A 24,589-nucleotide genomic window follows, 5' to 3' on the forward strand; every position below is an offset into this window, starting at 1 on the left:
TGATGAGCTGGAGTCCAAGCTCCGGACACTGCAGCACATCCAGGAGGGGGAGAGTTACCTGGATGCTTTGTTTCAGGAGGGGGTCACACCCGGTAGATTAAGTACCTCAGGTTCTGTCAGTTGTCATGGTCAGCAGGGTGTGACTGCAAGTGAGGCAGGTAGAGGTGTCCTGTGTTCAGGAACAGAGGAGCCTCAGCTCTTGACCTTGTCCAACAGGTACAAGGTACTTGCTCCCTGTGTGGATGAGGAACAGGGCTGTAGGGAGGATGAGCCAGCTGACCACGGCACCGTGGCACAGGAGGCCATTCAAGAGGGGGGAGCAAAAAGACAAGTGGTAGTTGTAGGGGATTCTATAATTAGGGCAATTGATAGCATCCTTTGTAAGCAGGATCGAGAGTCCCGCATGGTATGTTGCCTGCCCGATGCCAGGGTGAGGGACATCTCTGACCGGCTTGAAAGGATATTGGAGAGGGAGGGGAAGAATCCAGTTGTTGTGGTCCATGTCAGGACAAATAACATAGGTAAGACTAGGAAAGAGGACCTGTTTGGGGATTATCAGGAACTAGGAACTAAATTAAAGAACAGGTCCTCAAGGGTTATAATCTCCGGATTACTATCCGAGCCACGTGCAAATTGGCATAGGGACGCGAGAGTAAGGGAAGTAAACATGTGGCTAAAGGAGTGGTGCGGGAAAGAGGGGTTCCATTTCGTGGGGCACTGGCATCAGTGTTGGAATACGAGGGATCTGTACCGTTGGGACAGTCTCCACCTGAACCGATCTGGGACCAATGTTCTAGCGAAAAGGGTAAAAAGGGTGGTCAACACGACTTTAAACTAGAAAGTGGGGGGGAGGGAAGGGTAAAACGCCAAGAAGTATGACTAATGGGAAACAAAGCAGCAGGTTAGCGTGTGGGGGGGTGGATTCAACTTCATGGAAAATTATGAAAAAACTGAAAAGAAAGGAGAGCCCCAAGAGAGGCTATTAAAGTCTCCAGAACACAAAATAGGACAGAGTGTTTGGAAAGGGCTAGGAATCTAACTTTAAGCACATCAGATAAAGGGACGACAATGAGAAAGGGGACGGGAAATACAGGGCTGAAGGTGTTGTATCTGAATGCACGCAGTATACGAAATAAGGTCAATGAGCTTGTGGCGCAGATTGAAATTGGCAGGTATGATGTGGTGGACGTCACGAAGACATGGCTGCAAGGGGATCAGGACTGGGAGCTAAATATCCAAGGATATACATCCTATCGAAAAGATAGGCAGGTTGGCAGAGGGGGTGGTGTTGCTTTGTTAGTAAGAAATGAAATTAAATCAATAGCAAGAAATGACATAGGGTCAGATGATGTAGAATCTGTGTGTGTAGAGTTGAGGAACCGCAAGAGTGAAAAACCATAATGGGAGTTATGTACAGGCCTCTGAACAGTAGTCAGGATGTGGGGCACAAGATACACCAGGAGATAGAAAAGGCGTGTAAGAAAGACAAGGTTACAGTGATCATGGGGGATTTCAATATGCAGGTGGACTGGGAAAATCAAGTTGGTAGTGGATCCCAAGAAAAGGAATTTGTGGAATGTCTACGAAATGGCTTTTTGGAGCAGCTTGTGTTGGAGCCCACTAGGGAACAGGCAATTCTAGATTTAGTGATGTGTAATGAGGCAGATTTGATAAGGGAGCTTAAAGTGAAGGAACCCTTAGGAGGAAGTGACCATAATATGATAGAATTTACCCTGCAGTTGGAGAGGAAAAAGCTGGAATCAGATGTAATGGTATTACAGTTGAATAAAGGCAACTACAGAAGCATGAGAGAGGAGCTGGCCAGAATTGACTGGGAGATGAGCCTAGCAGGAAAGACAGTGGAACAGCAATGGCAGGAGTTACTGGGAGTAATTTGGGAGACACAGCAAAAATTCATCCCTAGGAAGAAGAAGCATACTAAAGGGAGGACGAGGCAACCATGGCTGACAAGGGAAGTCAGGGACAGCATAAAAGCTAAAGAGAAAGCATACAATGCGGTGAAGAGCAGTGGGAAACCAAGGGATTGGGAAGCCCACAAAGACCAAAAGAGGACAACTAAAAAAGAAATAAGGAGGGAGAAGGTTAAATATGAGGGTAAACTAGCCAGTAATATAAAAGAAGATTGCAACAGTTTTTTTTAGATATATAAAGGGTAAGAGAGAGGCAAAAGTGGACATTGGGCCACTGGGAAATGACGCTGGAGAAGCAGTAGTGGGGAACAAAGAAATGGCGGAGGAACTGAATAGGTACTTTGCGTCAGTCTTCAGGGTGGAAGACATGAGTAACATCCCCAAAGTTCAAGAGAGTTGGGGGGCAGAGGTGAGTATGGTGGCCATTACCAAGGAGAAGGTGCTAGGAAAACTGAAAGGTCTGAAGATGGATAAATCACCTGGAACAGATGGATTACACCCCAGAGTTCTGAAGGAGATAGCTGAAGAGATAGTGGAGGCGTTATTGATGATCTTTCAGGAATCACTGGAGTCAGGGAGGCTCCCAGAGGACTGGAAAATTGCTAAGGTAACCCCCCTGTTTAAAAAGGGAGTGAGGCAAAAGACGGAAAATGACAGGCCGATTAGCCTGACCTCTGTTGTTGGTAAGATTTTAGAGTCCATTATTAAGGATGAGATTTCAGAATACTTGGAAGTGCATGGTAAAATAGGGCAAAGACAGCATGGTTTCATCAAGGGGAGGTCATGCCTGATAAATCTGTTACAATTCTTTAAGGAGGTAACGAGTAGGTTAGACAAAGGAGAGCCAATGGATGTTATCTACTTGGACTTCCAGAAGGCCTTTGACAAGGTGCCGCACAGGAGGCTGCACAGTAAGATAAGAGCCCATGGTATTAGAGGCAAGGTACTAGCATGGATAGAAGATTGGCTGCCTGGCAGGAGACAGAGAGTGGGGATAAGGGGGTCCTTCTCAGGATGGCGGCCGGTGACTAGTGGAGTTCCGCAGGGGTCAGTGTTGGGACCACAACTTTTCACTTTATACGTTAATGATCTAGATGAAGGAACTGAGGGCATCCTGGCTAAGTTTTCAGATAATACAAAGATAGGTGGAGGGACAGGCAGTATTGAGGAGGCAGGGAGGCTGCAGAAGGATTTGGACCGGTTAGGAGAATGGGCAAAGAAGTGGCAGATGGAATACAACGTGGAGAGGTGTGAGGTCATGCACTTTGGTAGGAAGAATAGAGGCATAGATTATTTTCTAAATGGGGAGAGAATTCAGAAATCGGGAGCGCAAAGGGACTTGGGAGTCCAAGCCCAGGATTCTCTTAAGGTTACCTTGCAGGTTGAGTCGGTAGTTAGGAAGGCAAACGCAATGTTGGCATTTATTTCGAGAGGACTAGAATATAAAAGCAGAGATGTGCTGCTGAGGCTTTATAAGGCTCTGGTCAGACTACATTTAGAATATTGTGAGCAATTTTGGGCCCCGTATCTCAGGAAGGATGTTCTGGACCATAAGACCATAAGATGTGTTCCGATTATTGAGGGATCACATTCCCCAGGCTACCCAAGAAAGCCTGTGCCAGAGTGCCAGAGAGGAGACTTTGCCTGTTAGTTGAACCTCAGATTCAGGAGGATCTGGCCCTGGAGAGGGTCCAGAGGAGGATCACGAGAATGATCCCAGGAATGAAAGGCTTAACATATGAGGAACGTTTGAGGACTCTGGGTCTATACTCGATGGAGTTTAGAAGGATGAGGGGGGATCTGATTGAAATTTACAGAAAACTGAAAGGTCTGGATAGACTGGACGTGGGGAAGATGTTTCCATTAGTAGGAGAGACTAGGACCCGACGGCACAGCCTCAGAGTAAAGGGAAGACCTTTTAGAACAGAGATGAGGAGAAACTTCTTTAGCCAGAGAGTGGTGAATCTATGGAATTCATTGCCACAGAAGGCTGTGAAGGCCAGGTCATTGAGTATATTTAAGACCGAGATAGATAGGTTCTTGATTGGTAAGGGGATCAAAGGTTACGGGGAGAAGGCGGGAGAATGGGGTTGAGAAACTTATGCTTTAAATATATAATTTTTAAAAAAGCTTTCAAGTGATTGGTGCTTAATGACATTGACGTAGATTGGTTCCAGTAGTTGGAATTATACACAAGCATTGTCACCAGCAGAGGGTCGAATATTAAGCATTGATTCTCCTGCAACTATTTTAATACAATGTGACGTGGTTTCTGGTATGTGGGTTATGTGGGTTGGACTGACTCTCCAAGATCGAACTGTGTCAGTGTTTTCTGAAATGCATTAACGGAAGAAACTGCAGACATTAAGTATGGCAGCACAAATATTCCACCTTCTTCAGATTATTTTCGTTCTCATGATTTCTGCAGAAGAGAGAGGTGGGAAATGTTTTTTTCTGTGAAATGTTTAATAACAGGAATGCTGGTGGTACTTCATCCCAAAAATAATTCTGCAGATCCACTTGGTAATTTATAGACTAAGGTTGTCTGAAGTATTCAATTTGACTTTGAAATTCTCCTATGAACTATCTGGCTCCCCTTATCACTTAAGCTTGAAAAATCTCCTTAAAACTTACTTCCTTAATCAAGTTGCTCCTAATCTCTGCTCCCTGGCTTTGTGTTGAAGTTCCTCAGCTCTCCGTAGAGGTTAGGTTTAGGGTTAGGTGGGACATATTTCTATGTCAGAAGTAGTTTGTATAAATGCAAGTCATTGTTCTATTATGTGTCAATGTGATAACTTTAATGTCATCTTGCTTAAAGTATAGAATGATGAAATAAAAATATTTTAACTTTGGAATTTTGTTTATTTACATATCAGAAGTAAAATAGTATTAATTAAAATTCTTGCCAGAACTGCAATGAACAAATAAAAATCTTGGTGCAATATAGAAGCTTAAACAAGAGACTTGCTGCAACAAACTTGAGGAGATTTTTTAGCTTATTAATTATGAAAACTGCATTCAGCAGGTTGCATAAACTAAATGATGAGACACTTTTCATATTTTAATTCTTCAACGGATAATTTGCAGAAATCATTTGCATTTCAATAGAAATGATGCAACTGGAAGTGAGCAGGTTTTTTAATAATCCAGCATATTTGCCCTCAATCTGGCATTTATTATTAGAGATATTCAATATAACTTATTGATATGAAGTGATTTGATTGGGGTTTTTGAGGATTTTGAAATAAGGTAGAGAGAAACATTTTCTGCTGTTGAGAAAGTCCAAGACAAGTTTGCATTATGTAAAATCAGCTTCAGCAGGACTCTCGGCAGGCTGCACGTTCCCCTGTAGCTTCAGCAGGACACTCGGCAGGCTGCTCGGTCCGCTGTACCTTCAGCAGGACTCTCGGCAGGCTGCTCGGTCCCCTGTAGCTTCAGCAGGAATCTCGGCAGGCTGCTCATTCCTCTGTTCTGACACCTGAGATTTTTGTGGCCAAAGTCCTCTGGGTTTTGGATCCCCTGGGTTCTAGACAAAGACTGACCCGCCTATACCTGTGCAGTGGCAGACTCAGTCATTGGGAAGGAGGTGACATGTGATGTGGTGTTAGGTCTACCTGGGAAAAGTGGGAGCACCTTAAATGAAGGCCCCAGTTGCGTGTGCCCTTTCTCCATAATTCCTCTCATGGTGCAACTGCACTCCTCTGCTAGACAAGGGCTGGAGCATTTTACTGCACTTCAGTGAGATGCTGGATGATCAAGACAAGGCTTTCCTCCATCCTTTTTAAACTGGAAACCTGAATGTACAGACCATTGGTGAGGACCAGCACACACTTGGTTGCCTGGTGGGTCTGATGCTCATCCATGCAGGTGGCCATCAGCACAAGGGCCTGAGACATCATGACAATTTCTCTGCCCACTGTTGTGCATTGCCTCTGGAAATGCCAGCAGAACCTCTCACATTTTCTATTGCTGTTCCAGAATAGTTCTCTGAGTTGATGCTTCCGAGGCTCAGCATCTATATCCAGCTGAGCAGAGCTTGGAGAGCCCAGTGTCCTAGGACAGGCACTTTCTACTACTATCCCTGGGCAGAATTTTGCCCTCGGATGGCGTGCAGGCCGCACCGGCTCGGCGGCGGGCAGACAGCCGACCCCCGCCAACGAAATGGGGCCCGCCGCCATTTTGAGTGGGCCCGCCCAGTGGGCTGCCCGACAGGAAGCGCTATGCACTTCCTGTGCTAGGAGGGGGAGGGATTCCCCATCTGTCAAAGTGCGCACAGCTCCCTGAGACTAAGTGCCACACAAGATGGGACATGTTAATGAAAATAACATAAACTTTATTAGACTTTTTAAAAATGGACATGAAATCTCATCCCACCAGTGGATGAGGTTTCATGCTTTATCAGGAGTCCGCTGGGGCTCTTGGCCTGCCCGCCAGCCTTACGGTTGGACAGGCAGGTCTTTAATTATCTTAATTAGCCTGTCAATGGCCTTAATTGACCATTGACAGGTCGGTGGATGGACAGCTCATTTCGCTGTCCGAGCGCCTTCCCAGAAATTTAAAGGGACCAGGATGACGTCGGGGGTACCTCCTGACGTCATCCCGCGTCATTTTCCTGTCGGCGAGCGGGCCCCGCCCCCAAATCGCCGACGGGAAAATTCAGGCCCCTGTCTCCAGCACCTGCTCCGGCTCATTTGTGACGTGTGTTTCACCATGTGACAAAACAGCTACCTGACTTGGTGGGCCCATCAAGGTGGGTTTATCTGAGCTGGTGGAGGGTGTGCATGAACCTTGTGGCAGTGCTTCCTCAGAGTGCGCAACTTTCTCTGAGGACTCCTCAACCTCCTCCTGCTCTTGTGTTATGTTTGAAGTAGCAGTGGATGTATTGGCTATAATATTCCCAAATTCCCTGGATTCTGGAAAGGTTCCAGTGGATTGGAAAAATGCTAATATAACGCCCTTATTCAAAAAGGGGAGGAGGCAGAAAGTAGGAAACTATAGACCAGTTAATTTAATGTCTGTCGTTGGGAAATTGTTGGAATCCATTATTAAGTAGTAATGGGGCATTTGGAAAGTCAAAATGCAATCCATCAGAGTCAGCATGGTTTTATGAAGAGTAAATCATGTTTGACTAATTTGTTAGAGTTCTTTGAAGATGTGACAAGCGAAGTGGATATTGGGAATCCTGTAGATGTAGTATACCTGGACTTCCAGAAGGCCTTTGATAAGGTATCGTACAAAAGATTAATACACAAGATAAGATCACACAGAGTTAGGGGTAATATATTAGCTTGGATAGAGGATTGGCTAACCAAACAGAGAGTCGGGATAAATGGGTCTTTTTCTGGATGGCAAGCTGTAACTAGTGGGGTGCCACAGGGTTCTGTCCTTGGGCTCCAACTATTTACAATCTATATTAATGACTTGGATTCAGGGATAGAAGATACTATAGCTAAATTTGCAGATGATAACAAAATAGGTGGGAAAATAAGTTGCAATGAAGAAATAAGAAATTTACAAATGGATATGGACAGGTTAGGTGAATGGGCCAAAATTTGGCAGTTGGAGTTTAACATTGATAAGTGTGAGGTTATCCATTTTGGTCGGAAGAATAAAAAGGCGACTTATTATTTAAATGGAAAGAAACTTCAGAATGCTTCAGTGTAGAGGGATCTGGGTTTCCTCGTGCATGAATTGCTGAAAGCTAGTATGCAGGTACAGCAGGTAATAAGGAAGGCAAATGGAATTTTGGCATTTATTGCTAAAGGAACAGAGTATGAAAAAATAGGGAAGTGTTGTTGCAACTGTACAAGGCATTGGTGAGACCGCACCTGGAGTACTGTGCACAGTTTTGGTCCCCTTACTTGAGGAAGGATGTAGTTGCATTAGAAGAGGTTCACTAGATTGATTCCAGAGATGTGGGGCTTGTCTTATGAGGAGAGTTTGAGCAGTTTAGGCCTATACTCACTAGAGTTTAGAAGGATGAGGGGAGATCTAATTGAGGTATATAAGATGCTGAAGGGAATAGACAAAGTAGATGTGGAGTGGATGTTTCCCCTTGTGGGGCATTCTAGAACGAGGGGCTATAGTTTTAGGCTAAGGTGTGGTAGATTTAAATCAGAGATGAGGAGGAATTACTTTTCTCAAAGGGTCGTGAATCTGTGGAATTCACTACCTCAGAGTGCAATGGATGCTGGGACGCTGAATAAATTTAAGGAGGAGATGGACAGATTTTTAATTAGTAACGGGTTGAAAGGTTATGGGGAGAGTGCGGGAAATTGGAGTTGAGGCTGAAATGAGATCAGCCATGATTGTACTGAATGGCGAGGCAGGCTCGAGGGGCTGAATTGCCTACTCCTGCTCCTAGTTCTTATGCTCATGTTCTTATGAAAGACATGAATTAGAACTGATGAGAAGAAAGGGTTCAAATTCATTATTGAGCCGATGATTAGTTTTCCAGTTGGTGGTGACACCAATTCAACATGAGTCATTGCTATGTGCCATGTGGCTGTCTGATATTTAAATCTGTTACCAGGTATCTCAGAGACCCCCATCACTTCATCTCCAGTGGCCATGTACTCTGCATGTTGTTTACGTCTGGTGAATCCTTGTCCTCCACCATGGTCAGGGCGATGATTACAGGAGGGCCACACTCCCCAGTTCTCTGCCTCTCCCTGGAATTCTGTGCTCTCTTCTACTGTGAGGAAAGGAAGCAGGAAGTAATGAGTGTGAGAAAAGGAATATTTTGAAAGGCTGGAATTACATCATTTGTGCAGGGTCAATGTGAGGGATGGGTGTGAGATGCAAATAAGATGAAGTTGAGTGTCTGTAGTGGCTGCACAAATGGGGATCTGAGGAGGTGACTGTAGCATCATGGGTTAATCGTTACGCTAATGTGTTAGCGATGTATATCATGATGTAACACTGACATCAGCAGTCATGTGTTCCAGTCCCTGTATTCATGACACACATACCTACTCTGTAGCCTATCTTATATATAATGCTAATAAAGTAATTTGAAGTAACCCTCCTGAGTCAGGCCAGAACTACTCCAGATAAGATAGGCCACACAACCAGCGTACAAAATAGTGACTTGAGAGAGAGGAATGGCTGGAGCTGCAAGGTGTGTTAGCCTGAAGAGTGCTGTGCAGGAGAATGCTGGGGAAATCAGAGTGTGGGGATTGGTACAAAAAACAAAAAATGCTAGAAAAACACAGCATCTATGGAGAGAAAGACACAGTTAACATTTCGAGTCCGTATGACTTCTTCAGAGCTAAAGAGAAGTAGAAATGTGGCGAAATTTATATTGCTTAAGGGGGAGGTGGTGGAGCAGGTGAAGCTGGATAGAAGGACAGCGATAGGAGGCAAAGGAGAGATTGCCAAAGATGTCATAAACAAAAGGTGTTAATGGTAGCGGTACTGGCTAAAGGAGGTGCTGATGGTGACATTAAGATCAATAAGCAGAATGTGATAATAGCCAGACAAGGGTAAACACTCTGGAAAGAACAACATGAACAAGTGACATATGGCCCTAGTGGAGGTGGGGTAGGGGGAAGGGACGGTGGTAGGATAAAAGATCGAAAATAAGATACAAGGTGGGGATAAAACAATGAATAAAAATGAAAATAAATTAAAAATAAGTGGATAAAAATGGAAATTAAAAATTAAAAATGAATTTTGGAAAAAAGAGGATAAAAAAGGGGTGAGGATGGAAGAGAGAGTTCATGGTCTGAAGTTGTTGGACTCAATGTTAAGTCCAGAAGGCTGTAAAGTTCCTAATCAGAAGGTTAAGTGCTGTTCCTCCAGTTTGCGTTGGGCTTCACTAGAACATTGCAGCAGGCCAAGGACGGACATATGGGCATGAGAGCAGGGTGGTGTGTTGAAATGGCAAGCGACAGGGAGGTCTGGGTCATGCTTGCAGACAGACCGAAGGTGTTCCGCAAACTTGTCACCCAGTCTGCGTTTGGTCTCTCCAATGTAGAGGAAACCGCATTGGGAGCAACGAATGCAGTAGACCAATTAGAGGAGGTGCAAGTGAAGCGCTGCTTCACCTGAAAGGAATGTTTGGACTCTTAGATGGTGAGGAGGGAGGAGGTAAAGGGGTGGGTGTTGCACCTTCTAAGATTGCATGGGAAGGTGCCGTAGGAAGGGGATGAGATGTTGGGGGTGATGGAGGAGCGGACCAGGGTGTCCCAGAGGGAATGTTCCCTATGGAATGCCAACAGGGTGGGGGGGAGGAGGGGGTGGTGAAGGGAAGATGTGTTTGGTGGTGACATTATGGTGGAGTTGGCGGAAATGGCGGAGGATGATCCTTTGAATGTGGAGGCTGGTGGTGTGAAAAATGAGCACAAGGGGGACCCTCTCATGGTTCTGGGAGGGAGAGGAAGGTGTGAGGGCAGAGGCACGGGAGATGGGTCAGACACGGTTGAGGGCCCTGTCAATCACAGTGTGTGGAAAACCTCGGTTAAGGAAGAAGGAAGACATGTCAGTAGCACCATTTTGGAAAGTGGCATCATCGGAACAGATGTGACGGAGGCAAAGGGATTGAGAGAATGGGATGGAGTCCTTACAGGAAGCAGGGTGTGAGGAGCTGTAGTTGAGGTAGCAGTGGGAGCCGGTAGGCTTGTAATGAATTGTGGTGCACTGTGTATCACCAGAAATTGTGACAGGGAGGTCAAGGAAGGGAAGGGAAGTGCCAGAGATGGACCATGTGAAAGCGATGGAGGGGTGGAAATTGGAAGCTAAATTTATACATTTTTCCAGGTCCAGACGAGAGCATGAAGCGGCACTGAAACAGTCATCGATGTACCGGAGAAGGAGTTGTGGGAAGGTGCCTGAGTAGGACTGGAACAAGGAATGTTCCATATACCCCATAAAGAGACAGGCATAACTGGGGCCCATGCGGGTACCCATAGCCACACATTTCATTTGGAGGAAGTGAGAGGAGTTTAAGGAAAAATTGTTCAGTGAAAGAACAAGTTCAGCTAGACGAAGAAGAGTGGTTGTGGATGGGGATTGTTCGGGCCTTGATTCAAGGAAGAAGCAGAGAGCCCTCAGGCCACCCTGGTGGGGGATGGAGGCATGGAGGGATTGGAGGTCCATGGTGATGAGGAGGTGGTTAGGGCCAGGGAACATGAAATTGTTGATATGATATAGGGCATCAGAGGAATCGTGGATGTAGGTGGGAAGAGACTGGACAAGGGGAGTGAGAACAGAATCAGGGTAGGAAGAAATGAGTTCCATGGGGCAGGGACGGGCTGACACAATGGGCTGACTGGGACAGTCCTGTTTGTGGATTTTGGGAACGAGGTAGAAGTGGGCTGTCCGGGGTTGGGAGACTATGAGGTTGGAAGCTGTGGAGGGAAGATCCCCAGAGGAGATGAGATCAGTGACAGTCCTGCAAACAATGGTTTGATATTTGGTGATGGGGTCATGGTCCAGGGGGAGGTCGGAGGAAGTGTCTGACAGTTGGCACTCAGCCTCTTTGAGGTAGAGGTCAGTGTGCCAGACAACAACAGACAACCCTTGTCAGCAGTTTGATAACAAAGTCAGGGTTGGACCTGAGAGAACGGAATGCGGCAAGTTCAGAAGAAGACAGATTAGAATGGGTGAGAGGAGCAGAGAAATTGAGACGGCTGATGTCACGCCGACAGTTCTCAATGAAAAGATCAAGAGAAGGTAAGAATCCAGAGGGAGGGGTCCAGGTGGAGGGAGAATACTGGAGGTGGGAGAAAGGATCCGTTGAACAGGGGAGGACTCCTGCCCAAAGAAGTGAGCACGGAGACAAAGGTGGCGGAAGAAGAGTCCAACCCTGGCTTTGTTCTTGAAAAGAGGCTCGAATAATCCCTATCCACCACCACTTTCCTCTGCCTGGCTGAACTTGTTCTCTCACTGCACAATTTCTCCTTAAGCTTGTCTCACTTCCTCCAAATAAAAGGCATGGCTATGTGCACCGGCATGGGCCCCATTTATGCCTATCTCTTTATGGGATATACGGAACATTCCTTGTCCTACTCAGGTCCCCTCCCACAACTCTTTTATCGGTACTTCAATGACTGTTCCAGTGCCACTTCATGCTCTCGTCTGGACCTGGAAAAAATTATCAATTTAGCTTCCACATGGTCCATCTCTGACACTTCTCTTCCCTTTCTTGATCTCTCTGTCTCAACTCCTGGTGATAGACTGTCCACCCATATTCATTACAAGCCTACCGACTCCCACAGCTACCTCGACTACAGCTCCTCACACCCCGCTTCCTGTAAGAAATCCATCTCATTCTGTCAGTTCCTTTGCCTCCATCGCATCTGTTCCGATGATGCCACTTTCCAAAATGGCACTTCTGACATGTCTTCCTTCTTCCATGACCGAGATTTTCCACCCACTATCGTTGACAAGACTCTCAACCGTGTCCAAATCATCTCCCGCACCTCTGTCTTCACACCTTCCTCTCCCCCCCAGAACCATGATAGGGTCTCCCTTGTCTTCACTTTTCACCCCACCAGCCTCCACATTCAAAGGAACATCCTCCGCCATTTCTGCCAACTCCAGCATGATGCCACCACCAAACACATCTTCCCTTCACCACCTCCCCCCGCCCCTGTCAGCATTCCATAGGGACCATTCCCTCCAGGACACTCTGGTCCACTCCTCCATCACCCCCAACAGCTCCTCCCCCTCCCACAGTACCTTCCCACGCAATCTCAGAAGGTGCAACACCTGTCCTTTTCCCTCCTCCTTCCTCACTGTCCAAGGGCCCAAACATTCCTTTCAAGTGAAGCAGCACTTCACTTGCACCTCCTTCAATTTAGTTTACTGCATTTGCTGCTCCCAATGCGGTCTCCTCTACACTGGAGAGACCAAACGCGGACTGGGTGACCGCTTTGCGGAACACCTTCGGCATGACCGCAAGCATGACCCAGACCTTCGGGTCGCTTGCCATTTCAACACTCCACCCTGCTCTCATGCCCACATGTCCATCCTTGGCCTGCTGCAATGTTCCAGTGAAGCCCAACGCAAACTGGAGGAACAGCACCTCATCTTCTGATTAAGCACTTTAAGGCCTTCTGGGCCTAACATTGAGTTCAACAACTTCAGACCATGAACTCTCTCCTCCATCCTCACCCCTTTTTTATCCTTTGTTTTCAATAATCATTTTTAATTTTTATTTTTTATTTTTTATCCACTTATTTTTATTTTTCTTATTTTCATTTTTATTCATTGTTTTATCCCACCTTTTATCTTATTTTTGATTTTTTTTTCCAACACCATCCCCTCCCCCCACCCCACCCCTACAAGGGCCTTCTGTCACTTGTTCATGTTGTTCTTTCCAGAGTGCTTCCCCTTGTCCAACTATTATCACATTCTGCTTTCTGACCTTAATGTCACCATCAGCACCTCCTTTAGTCAGCACCACCACCATTAACACTCCTTTGACCTTTTGTTTATGACATCTTTGGCAATCTCTCCTTTGCCTCCGCCTATCACTGGCCCTCTATCCAGTTTTACCTGTTCCACCCCCTTAAACAGTATAAATTTTGCCACATTTTTACTTCTCTTTAGCTCTGAAGAAGAGTCATATGGACTCAAAACATCAACTCTGTCTTTCTCTCCACAAATGCTTTGAGACCTGCTGTATTTTTCCAGCATTTTTTGTCTTTGTTTCAGATTTCCAGTGTCCGCAGTATTTTGCCTTTATCTCTGTGGGCATTGGCACTTGGATATGGGAAGCCATTTACTTAACCTGCCTTGATGAGGTCATTGAATCTCTTAGGACACTCTATCCATGTGTAATGTAGCAGACTCCTGCTGCTAACCTCCTGAGCCTCTTCCAACCACTCCAGATTCATTTCAGAGGCTGCCCTCTTCCTCCTGTCTGTTGGGAATAATGTTTCTCTGCAGGCCCTTATAGCTCATAATATAACCTCCAAGAATGCAATAGAGAACAGGGAGCGGTGGTGAGGGGTGGGTGGAGGGCAGGGGAAGGGAGGGGGGGGTTTAGCCTTCTGATGTTGAGACTCCACTATTGCACTTTCTCTCTCTGTCCTGGCAGTTATACCATGGTTCCATACAATGACCCTTGCTGGGATACCTTTAAATAAGGAGTTTTCTGCAGTCTGGTGCAGATTATCGTCATATCTGCCCGGTCCAATTGGTCGGAAACCAGTAAGCAGGATGCTCATGAGTGGCTGTGTTCAAAAACCAAGGCAAAGACCACTCTCTACAATCCGCAATGTACATTCTATTACCTAAATATCTAGCTCATTGAAAGCCTAACTCCAGGATGATAACAAGAGGGCCTTTTCACCATATGGAGGCCATTGAAAAGTAACCCATACTCTGTATTCTACTCCTGATGGAAAGTAAGCAGACAATCAAAACGAGGCATAACATGAAACGTTCAAATGGTTTATTTTATAGAAAATATATTGGATGAACAATGTGTACAGTTTTTACAGCAAGAACAGCAAATATTATTCTGCTTCTCAGTTATGTAAAGTATCAAGGTGCAACATATTAACTAAACATATGTACCATCTAAAGCTAAGCTGTAGAAAACTAGCCTTAAATCTATGAGACAACAGGAAGTTTGGCCATTGAACTTGTCAGTCAACAGTTTAATGTGTGGGTATGAGGCATCTTAGCAACTGCCTTAGTCATGCCACTCATGAAGTAATGGGCTAGAGTGATACCTAGACTCTCAGCTGTTGAAAGGAGTCATCTTTCTCCAGTAACCTGAAATATTAGAAATTACACAGAATGATTACTTCTTTCTACATCTCTATTGTACTTCAAAGAAATATTTACATAAAGAGAAGATTTTGTTTGATAATTAATCCCATTCAGAGTTTTCTGACTGCACTGACTATATTTTCAATTGTGTATTTTACAGATGTTCACATTTCCCAGTCTCCTTTTGTTAAACAAGCGAAAGAGGGAGAATCAATTTCAATTAACTGTGAATTTTCATCCACAAAAGAGTCCCTTGTGGGCATCTATTTTAAAAAAAACCTCGCAAGTCCCATTGATCTGATGTACGTCCACAAAGATGGGAATACAATACACGATAAATATCCCAATCGCTTTGAGTTTAAAGGAGATACAAAAAACTTCACCATAACCCTCAATAATCTCCAGAAAAATGACACAAATATTTACTATTGTGTCTTTGGAATACGAAGCAGTCCAATAACAAATAAATATGGACAAGGAACAATGTTGTTCGTGTCAGGTATGTTTTTGAATTTTCAAATATTCGTCTGACATAATTTGCTGAAAAAAAGCTACTACTTAACAACAATACTAATGTAGATAGAAATTGGATATGTGAAGACATGCGACATTTGCTGTTTTTCATTCACTTTGTATGTACAGGATATCCAAACAACTAGAAACTCCATCCATTCTGATCGTTTGCCCCTGAACAGCTCCATCAGTTTGCATATTCAATGTTTAATATAACCTTTCTTCCTGAGAAATCACTGAAATGGCGCTGGGAATGCAAGTTGCATAGAGGATGACCAAGGCAGAGAGGAAGGGTTAGCAGTGGCTGCGCAAAGATGAAGGGGGTAGTGCAAGCTGTCTGAGGTGGAATCATGCAGATTGTCCAGCTGCCCTTTAAACCAGGACCTTCGGCCACATGAAGTGACCATGGGGCGGTGACTCCCTGCATGACCCATAATGAGATTCGCCATGGTCCTTGCAGATACATATTTAATTAACTGAACAGTGCATGGCCAGCCGTCCCACCACCCCACCCTGCACCCACCCAGCTACCCCCCCCCACCCGCCCCCTGTGGAAATCACTCTCACTTCTGCCCCCACCACCAAACTTAGACTCCAGAATGGAAGATTCCAGGCTGTATCTTAAGGATCTTATTAAAGATCCCTTGAATCTTATTAAAATGACAATCCTTCCAGGTCGCACTATAAATCCCAAAATGCTGCCGGCATCTCCTTGTTATTGATTGCACATTGTTTGGATTACGTTGGGAAGAGAAAAGGACATTGTCCTTTCTTTCTCTCTTTATTCTGACAGGATCCTAATGAAATTATACAAGATTGAATAAATTGGACACTACATGTTAGGGAAACTGGGTAATGCAGTGAATTAAAACGATAGCCTATGCAAATCTAACCCAACTGAGGGTACTTCCTTTGAGTTTATTCCACATTGTTGCAGCTTATTGTCAGGGTGCTCGATACCAACACTTACCCTGACAGTTGAAATTGGAAAAAAAAAACCTCTTGTTTCTTATGAACTTTGGAGGTCTGCACAAACCTCCCCTCTCAGTGAGATGCAAAAGATCCCTTGGTATCAGTGGAAGAAGAGCAGGGGAGTTTTCATGGATTCCTGGCCAATATTTACCCCTGAACCATCAGGAAAGGAAACCCACAAATTATCTAACTGCGTATTTTATTGCTCTATGTGGAACTTTACTCTATGCAAATTGGCTGCCACATTTCTCTACATTACTATCATCACAATAGTTCAAAAGCACTTCATTGGCTGTAAAGTGCTTTGGCACATACATGATAGGCACTATGAGTTCTTGCTTGTTTGTTAAAATTGTCATAAACCACTGGTCCTTTAAAAGCTGGCCCAACTCCACAATAATTGTGGAGGTCGAGGACATACCTATCCCCGTAATGGAGTCAGTCAGGTTGGCAGTGCAGGTGTTGGCTTGCATCCCACACCAACCTCACGTGGTAAAAATAGGATTGGGAATCCTAGAATCAGGTCCTAGCTGCCATTTTGAGACCTCCACAGAGCATCTTTGACTCCATGAAAATCCAGCCCGTAGTCTTGAGTTTAAAGTCCAAAATTTTTCCCAGCTTGCACTGGATCCCTTCTTTCTGCTTCACCAGGGTGAATCTTCCAGTGTTTTTTTTTAAACAAAATTCCCTTCACTCACCCCTTTGAGCACAATTGAATGGATTTCCTGTTGCAAGGTACATTCTGGTGATTCCATGGGCTTTAACTCTACACAATCCTTCTTTCCTTGAACATGGATTCCATCCTCACTAGCACCTCCACTTTAACCCAAAAACAGTCCTTTTATTTTGCCTGGCAAAGCAGCATCTGCTGTGGTCCTCTTCCCCAAAGCTCTCCGTCTCACTGCCCCTGAGAATCTATGGACAGCATTTTGCCCTTGATGGGTGGATGGGTGGGTGGATGGGTGGGTGGATGGGTGGGTGGGTGGATGGGTGGGTGGGTGGGTGGATGGGTGGGTGGGCCCCCCTGCTTCGGCAGCAGGCAGACAGCCGATCGCCGCCGCCGAAATGGGCCCCGCTGCCATTTTAAGTGGGGCAGGCCAATTAAGGCCGACCCAGCGTGCCGCCTGACGGGAAGCCCTATGCACTCTCTGTGCGGGCGGGGGGGGGGATTCCCCAACTGCTAGAGTGCGCTCTTTCGCGCATGCGTGTGAAAGAGCGCACTGTTCCCTGAGACTAAGTGCTGTCTCAGGGAGATCGCTGAAAGTTTTTGAAAGTTAAAAAATAGAAAATTTAAAAAATTAACATGTCCCCCTCATGTGGCAATGTCACACGGGATGGGACATGTTAATAAATATCACAGAAACTTTATTAAAGTTTTTTAAAACCGACATGAAACCTCATCCCGCCAGTGGATGAGGTTTCATGTTTTTTCAGAAGCCCACTGGGGCTCCTGGCCTGCCCACCAGCCTTAAGGCTGGACGGGCAGGGCCGTTAATTAATTTAACTACCCTGTCAATGGCCTCAATTGGCCATTGACAGGTTGGTGGGCGGACAGCTGATCTCACTGTCCCCCCACCTTCCTGAATATTTAAATGGGGGCGGGATGACATTGGGAGATCCCCCCGATGTCATCCCGCGTTATTTTCGCGTCGGCGAGCGGGCCCCGCCCCCAGCTCGCTGACGGAAAAATTCTGCCCGCTGAGTCTGGGTAGCAGTAAGGAGCTGCATCCTCCTTTGTGACCAGGTGTTAAAGTTTGCAACCTACTTTCCATAGGTTTTGACCTTAGCCCTGTCCCCATAACAACAGGGCACATGGGTTTCTCTCCGGGCAGACTCAGTTTGAGGCCACGTGGATTTATCCCCAGGCAGACACTGTAGAATGTTCCCCTCTGCAAACTATTACATTTTACCTTGAATTAAAGGAGACAGTTTAAAACAAAACTGTCTTATAAGGGAGTTGGGTATATGAGGGTTAGGCGGACAAGCAGAGTTGAGGTCAAGGCTTAGCCAGGATCTTATTAAATAGCGGAGGAGGCTTGGGGGGCTGAATGGCTTACTGCCTGCTGCTATTTCTTGCATTATTCTAAAGGCATTGCTCTTGCCACCAGGAATACAGCAACTCAGGAGCAGGGGGATGAGGATGGATGCCCATGAGCAATGCTGGGCCAGAAGGCCCGGTTTCTGATCGCACCACCATGGCAAGGGCAGCGGCAGTCAGGCTGGCTGGCCGACTGTCAACAGCTTGTCCAACAGCAGAATGGCATGGGTGGGGAGGGAAATGCTGTCATCCTGAGAGAGGACAGTAGGTTCATTCTCAGCAGGGCCACTGCCACTCTCTCAGGGCAGCACCTTCAATGACGGCCAGCATCGCCTCCTCCATGGGGGTGAGGACATGCCTGCCCCCCTTCAGTTAGGTGTTGCTGCCTGTGCTTGTGTGGCTTTGGTCTGTAAAAATGCACCACTTCAGCCAATGATGACATGTTTTTTTGAAGACAGAAATCATGAGCTTGTAAGTGTGCCCAGAGGCTTAAATGCAGAATGTGATGTGGCATATGATGTGTTCTATTCAGTAACACAACATATTGAGTCCTTTGTACTTCATTTTTTATTTTCTGTAAAGAATACAGGAAGATTATAGAAAATGAAAATAATTTCATGACAATATGAAGATAGAAAATGTGCAATTCTTCTGTCAAAACATTGATATATTTTATCCCTTTTCAGAGTCCAAAATGGGAAACCTTCCAGACTGTTGTGCATGTACAGGAAACTTCAGAGATGATTTATATAAAAATCCAGTAATGATTGGTGTGATTGTTGCTGCAATAGTTGCCATTATTTGTGCACTAGTTCTGTTACTTTGGCGTGTAAGTTCCTAATTTCTTTATAACAAATATTTCTTATGATTTATAGGAATTAAATAATACAAAGTGAAATAGATGCAACTAAACACAAATAGTATTGGTAAACTTTTATCCAGATTGTTAAACTGGAAAAATTACACATTATATGTAATATACTGTCCACTTAAAAATGGGTGTCTGTAAATCATACGCTATCTGCTTTTACCTAGTTTAGATGCAGTCATCGGACAGAATTTCATGCCCTCCCCTGAGGCAAGTTATGAGGCGCGGGGGGAGCATTTAATCAGGCAGGAGGATAGTGGGCGGGGACCCCCGCTGCCTTCCTGCCTCCACCCCGATTAAGTCCAGGGTGGGAATTAATGGTCACTTAAGGTCCTCATCCCATGTCTGCTGGTATTAAACCAGTGGCTGGTGGGGCAGTCGCCACAGGGAAAACCGGAAAAGCAAACCCTGATCAGTTTGATAATGGGCTTCCGGGAATGGGGGCGGGGCTCATTCAAAGGCACTCAGGTCCTGATCAAGGGATCTAGCATTGGGAGGTGGGGGGGGACACTGAAAGCTTCCCCCTGCCCTTTCTTCTGACTACCCCCGCTGCATTCCCCAGAAGGAAAAAAAACAGTAAAATCTGAAAGTGACTGGTACTGGTCCAAACTGGAGTTCCATTTTAAGGTATACAAGACCAGTTCAGACCAGCACCAGTCATTTTCAAGTTTTATTGGTTTTCCTTTTGAGTCCCCAGCCAACGGCTCCCTCTCTGTGACCCCCATCCTGCCCTCACTCACCTGTGGACTGACTCCTTGCTGAACCTGAGCCTCTGGTGGTTGCATTCCCAGCAGCTAGCACGGGTCTCCCAGTGATGTTGATGGCAATGAGCAGCTGCCAGTCTCTGATTGGCTGGCAGCTCTCGTGGGGATGGACTGCCATCCCCAGGGTCCTTGATTCCAGGGAAGGCCTGGCGCTGGCCACTTAAGTACCTGATGGTCCCTTTATATGGAGGGTCTTCCCCGAAGGAGGCAATACCGGTTTCTCGCTGACTCTCCAGCTAGTGAGCAAGACCTCCATTGCCTGGATTAAATTCTGTGTCAAAGAGGCTGAATCACATAGATTAAAAAGATTCTGGGTGCCCTCCTGCAACCTATGATTCTCTCTAACCTCCCTCCTCTATTGAAACTGCAGGAGAATTCTGATTTTTAAAAAAGTGTCTGAACAGCTGTCTTCCACTTTCAATAATGATTTTTCTGAAATTTATAATTAATAAAACCAAAATTTGGTTGTGCTAGTCTTAGAAAAGGACCTTAGCACTCAAAGCAAAATTTGTCTAATTGAATATATTAGACCCCTGAAAATCTGAGAATTACAATCCTGGAATTCTCCAGGGTCACAGGTACTGTTGAACTCTAGGATCACAGATGCCAATCTTCAGCCCATTCAATTCGCTCCATGATATCTCAAGAACTGGCTGAAGGCACTGAATACAGAAAAGGCTATGGGCCATGCAACATGCCAGCACTGAAGACTTGCACTCTAGAACTAGCCACACCTCAAACCAAGATATTCCAGTTCAATTACAACACTCACATCTACCCACTTTAAAGTGGCAAGTTGCTTATTGCTCAGCTATGTCCTGCCCACAAAAAGCAGGACGAGTTGTTGCAACAAATTACCACCCCATCAGTCTACCCTCGATCATCAGAAAAGTGATGGAAGATGTCTTTGACAGTGCTATCAAGTGGCAATTACTTAGCAATAACCTGCTCAATGATGTTCAGTTTGGGTTCCACCAGGGCCACTCGGCTCCATACCTTGTTATCACCTTGGCCCAAACATGGAAAATAAAGCTAACTCAAGAGCAGGGCAACATTTTACTCAGTGTGTCATCAGGAGCAAAATTGGAGTCAATGGGAACTGAGGGAAAACTCCCCACTCGCTGGAGTCACACCTGACACAAAGGAAGATGATTGTGGTTGTTAGAGGTCAATCATTTCAATCCCAGAACATCTCTGCACATTTTCCTCATGATAGTGCTTTAGGCCCAACCATCTTCAGCTGCTTCATCAATAAACTTCCTTCCACCATAAGGTTAGAAGTGGGGATGTTCATTGGTGATTCCACAGGGTTCAATGTCATTTGTAACTCTCCAGATAATTAAGCAGTCTGCGCCTGCATTGTGAAAGACTGAGACAAGGTTCAGGTTTGGGCTGATAAGTGGTAAGTAACATTTGTGCCACATAAGTGCCAGGCAATGACCATCTCCAACAAGAGACTAACCATTCCCCCCTTATGTCCAATGACAATGGCATTACCGTACCTGAATTCCCCACTATCAACATCCTAAGGGTCACCATTGGCCAGAAACTTAACAGGATTAGCCATGTAAATATTATCATTACACAAGCAGTTCAAAAGTTTAGAATTCTGCTGCAGGCAACTCACCTGACTCCCACAGCTTGACCACCGTGTACAAGGCACAAGTCAGGAGAGTGATGGAATACTCTTCACTTGCCTGGATGAGTGCAGCTCCAATAACTCTCAGGAAGCTCAACACCATACAAAACAAAGCAGCCCAGTCCATTACCTTAAACGTTCATTCCCTCCACCACTGGCGCACAGTGGCAGCAGTGTGTACCATCTATAAGATGCCCTGCAGCAGGTCACCAAGGCTCCTTCAACAGCACGTTCCAATCCCATGACCTCCACTACTGAGTAGAATAAGGGTAGCAGACACATGGGAACATCACCACCTGGAAGTACTCCTCTAAGTCGCACACTATCCTGGCTTGAAACTATATCAGCGTTCCTTCGCTGGCACTGGTTCAAAATCTTGGAACTCCCTTGTAAGAGCACTGTGGGTGTGCCTACTCCAGATGGATTGCAACTGTTCAAGAAGGTGGCTCACCAGCACCTTCTCAGGGGCAATTAGGGATAGGGAATAAATACTTGCCAGCAATGCTCACACCCCATAAATGAATAAAAAAAACTGACTGCTGACCGCTGGATCGCAGGGACTGCTGAACTTCATTTTTTAAATGTATTCTTTCATGGAATGTGGATGACACTAGCTAGGTGGGTTTAGAAGGTGCTATCACAGGGGCCTTGGACCTCCAACAACCACAACCACCTTCCTTTCTGCTAGCTATGACTCCATCCAGTGGAGAATCTACCCCCAATTCCCATTGACTTCAGTTTTCCTAGGGTTCCTTAATGCCATACTCAGTCAAATGCTGCCTTGATGTCAAGTGCAATCGCTCTCGCCTCACCTTTTGGTCCATGTTTCGACCTAGGCTGAGGTTTGAAGGCTCCAGGGACATCCCGTGAGGAATGGGCTTTTGTCTGCTTGGGAGTATAAATGCAGCAACTTTCCCTCACCTCAGAAGTTTACTTGTTACTAGTCCATGTTGGGGTCAGGGGGAGGCAAAATTCAGAACTGGGACTGTCTCCAGCTACCAGAACAATGCTTATCCTGACTGCTGCAGCCCCTTGTGTTATTTACTTTCCATGAAGTGGTATAAGTCAATGATTCTCAAACATTTCTGTTTTGGGGACACCTTGCGAATGTGCATAAATTTGTGGGGACTCATTGTTCTAACTTCAGAAAGGCAGTGGGAGGTATCTAATTGGAGACTGTATAGAGAATGGCATTTATTACAGAGTAGAAATAATTTGCTAACAAATACAGTAAAATATGGGAAGCTAATGCCAAATGAACAACATTTTCAGGATCCTTCAGCCTTCCTTGTGGTCCCTTAGGATCCAGGGTTCTGCATTTGAATATTTCTTTCATGGGACATGAGCCTCACTGGCAAGGTGAGCAATTGTTGCCTATCCCCAACTGCACTTGAACTGAGTGGCATAGTAGACCATTTCAGAGTCAACTACATTGCTGTGGATCTGGAGTCATAGGCCAGACCTGGTAAGGGTAGCAGATTGCCTCCATGATTGAACCTGATGGGTTTTTACAACAAAAAGTAGCTTTCAATTCCAGGTCATTGAATTTAAATTCCACCAGTTGGCATGGTTGGATTTGAACCCATGTCCCCAGCACATTAGTCTGCATCTCTGGGGGCATTACCACTACACCACCATCTGCTCTTATATTGAACTAATGATTCAGATGAATGCGATTTTTAAAAAGTGTCTTAATTTTTAGGTAATGAAAGTCTGGGAGAGCCCTGAACACATTATATGAAGATCTGAACCGACTGCAAACACAAAGTATGGGATGCTAGTTTTCAGATGAATTGTGTTAATTTCACTGCATGCCACATTAACTTCAAGCTCCGGCCACCTTGTGATTTTTCTATTAAAGGTAAAATGTAGGCAGGGACTTGTAAAATGCTTAACTTTTTTCAAATTCAGCACACCTTCACAAAGCTTTTTTGCAATGTAAGAGTTCATTAAAAAACATTATAGGCTAAGTTTTACTGCCTTTTTTGACTGGCTGGTAGGAGGGAGGGCTGGTAAATTGGTGGTGGAAGGCTTTGGGAGGAGGGCCTGACATCCTTCCACTGCAAGAGATTTTACCAGTGGCGGGAACCTCAGGGGTACAACCGCCATTTATATGCTCAGTTCAGGTTGTCTCCCCACCCCAGCATTTTACCAGCATTGGGAGGCACAGCTGCTGCATGGGGACACCACCAGGTAAACCCTGGGTTCCTGGTGGGCCCTCCATTATAGCCGTTCCACAGCCCATGTACGGCGTCCCCCCTTGGCAATTTTTGGCTAAAGCATTGTGGTTGGAAGGTGGTACCCCCTCTCCCCAATTGCTGGGGCTGGTCTACCTAGCCCCGGCACCGTGAGAAAGAAAACTTACCCTGTCTTCGAGGGCATCTCAATATGGAGGGACCCTCTCCTTCCTGCAGTGTCAACAATGGTGATGCTGAGACTGCAGTTCTGGCAGCCTTCTGACTGGATCAGCAGTTCTGGGAGGCAGGTTGTCTTCCTCAGTTGGGTGACAATCCCAGCGACAGCCTCCTAATTGGCTGCTGCTGGTAAAACGCCACATAGGGTCTTGTTACCAGCCCGTGTTCATCCTGGTGATGTAACCTTCTGAGAAAATCCAGCCCCATGTGTTTTGTATTTGCAGAGTATGTGCAGTGCCTGCTTTGTAGAATTTGTATTTGCAGAATATGCTCTTGCTGCCAGGCTTCTAACCAATGTCACACTTGTAGCATGAGTGCGATACCTCATCTGAAATTGGGTCATGCCATGATTTAGGCATCCCTGTCTGCCACCTAAAACAAGCATTAGGTCCCTTATATATGTTAATGAGGGTCCTTATGTCTGCTTTAGGTTCCCTCAGAGAAACCAGAAAGTGAAGGTGAGGGTAGGTATTGGTGCTGCTTTCAATTCTTATGTGGTCCAAGCAGAAACTGCCAACAAAGATATGACTTCTTTATAAAAATTAATCATCCAGTTTTATTGTCATCTAAATTACATTTTTCATGCTGTTCTCCCTCTTTCCAAATGACTGATTAACAATATGTTGTTGTTATGCTACAGAAGTAATAAATAAACAGCTGGGCTGGACAGTGAAATTCCATTTAAATCGTCTCAGTTTATTTTTCCTGTTGTGATATACTTAGT

General features: G+C 45.4%; 1 gene segment (V, D, J or C); it reads left to right on the forward strand.

The window, feature by feature from the left end:
- The first annotated feature begins 4,242 nt into the window (after positions 1-4,242).
- On the forward strand, positions 4,243-24,527 carry LOC144699567 (Ig kappa chain V-V region MOPC 149-like). The segment is given in 5 exon segments: positions 4,243-4,368; positions 14,818-15,156; positions 18,867-19,009; positions 23,154-24,072; positions 24,149-24,527. Coding segments are annotated over 4 exon segments (588 nt in total).
- The last annotated feature ends 62 nt before the right edge of the window (positions 24,528-24,589 follow it).

This window comes from Cetorhinus maximus, chromosome 24 (assembly GCF_964194155.1).
Source record: "Cetorhinus maximus chromosome 24, sCetMax3.hap1.1, whole genome shotgun sequence".
In the NCBI taxonomy this organism is placed as follows: Eukaryota; Metazoa; Chordata; class Chondrichthyes; order Lamniformes; family Cetorhinidae; genus Cetorhinus; species Cetorhinus maximus.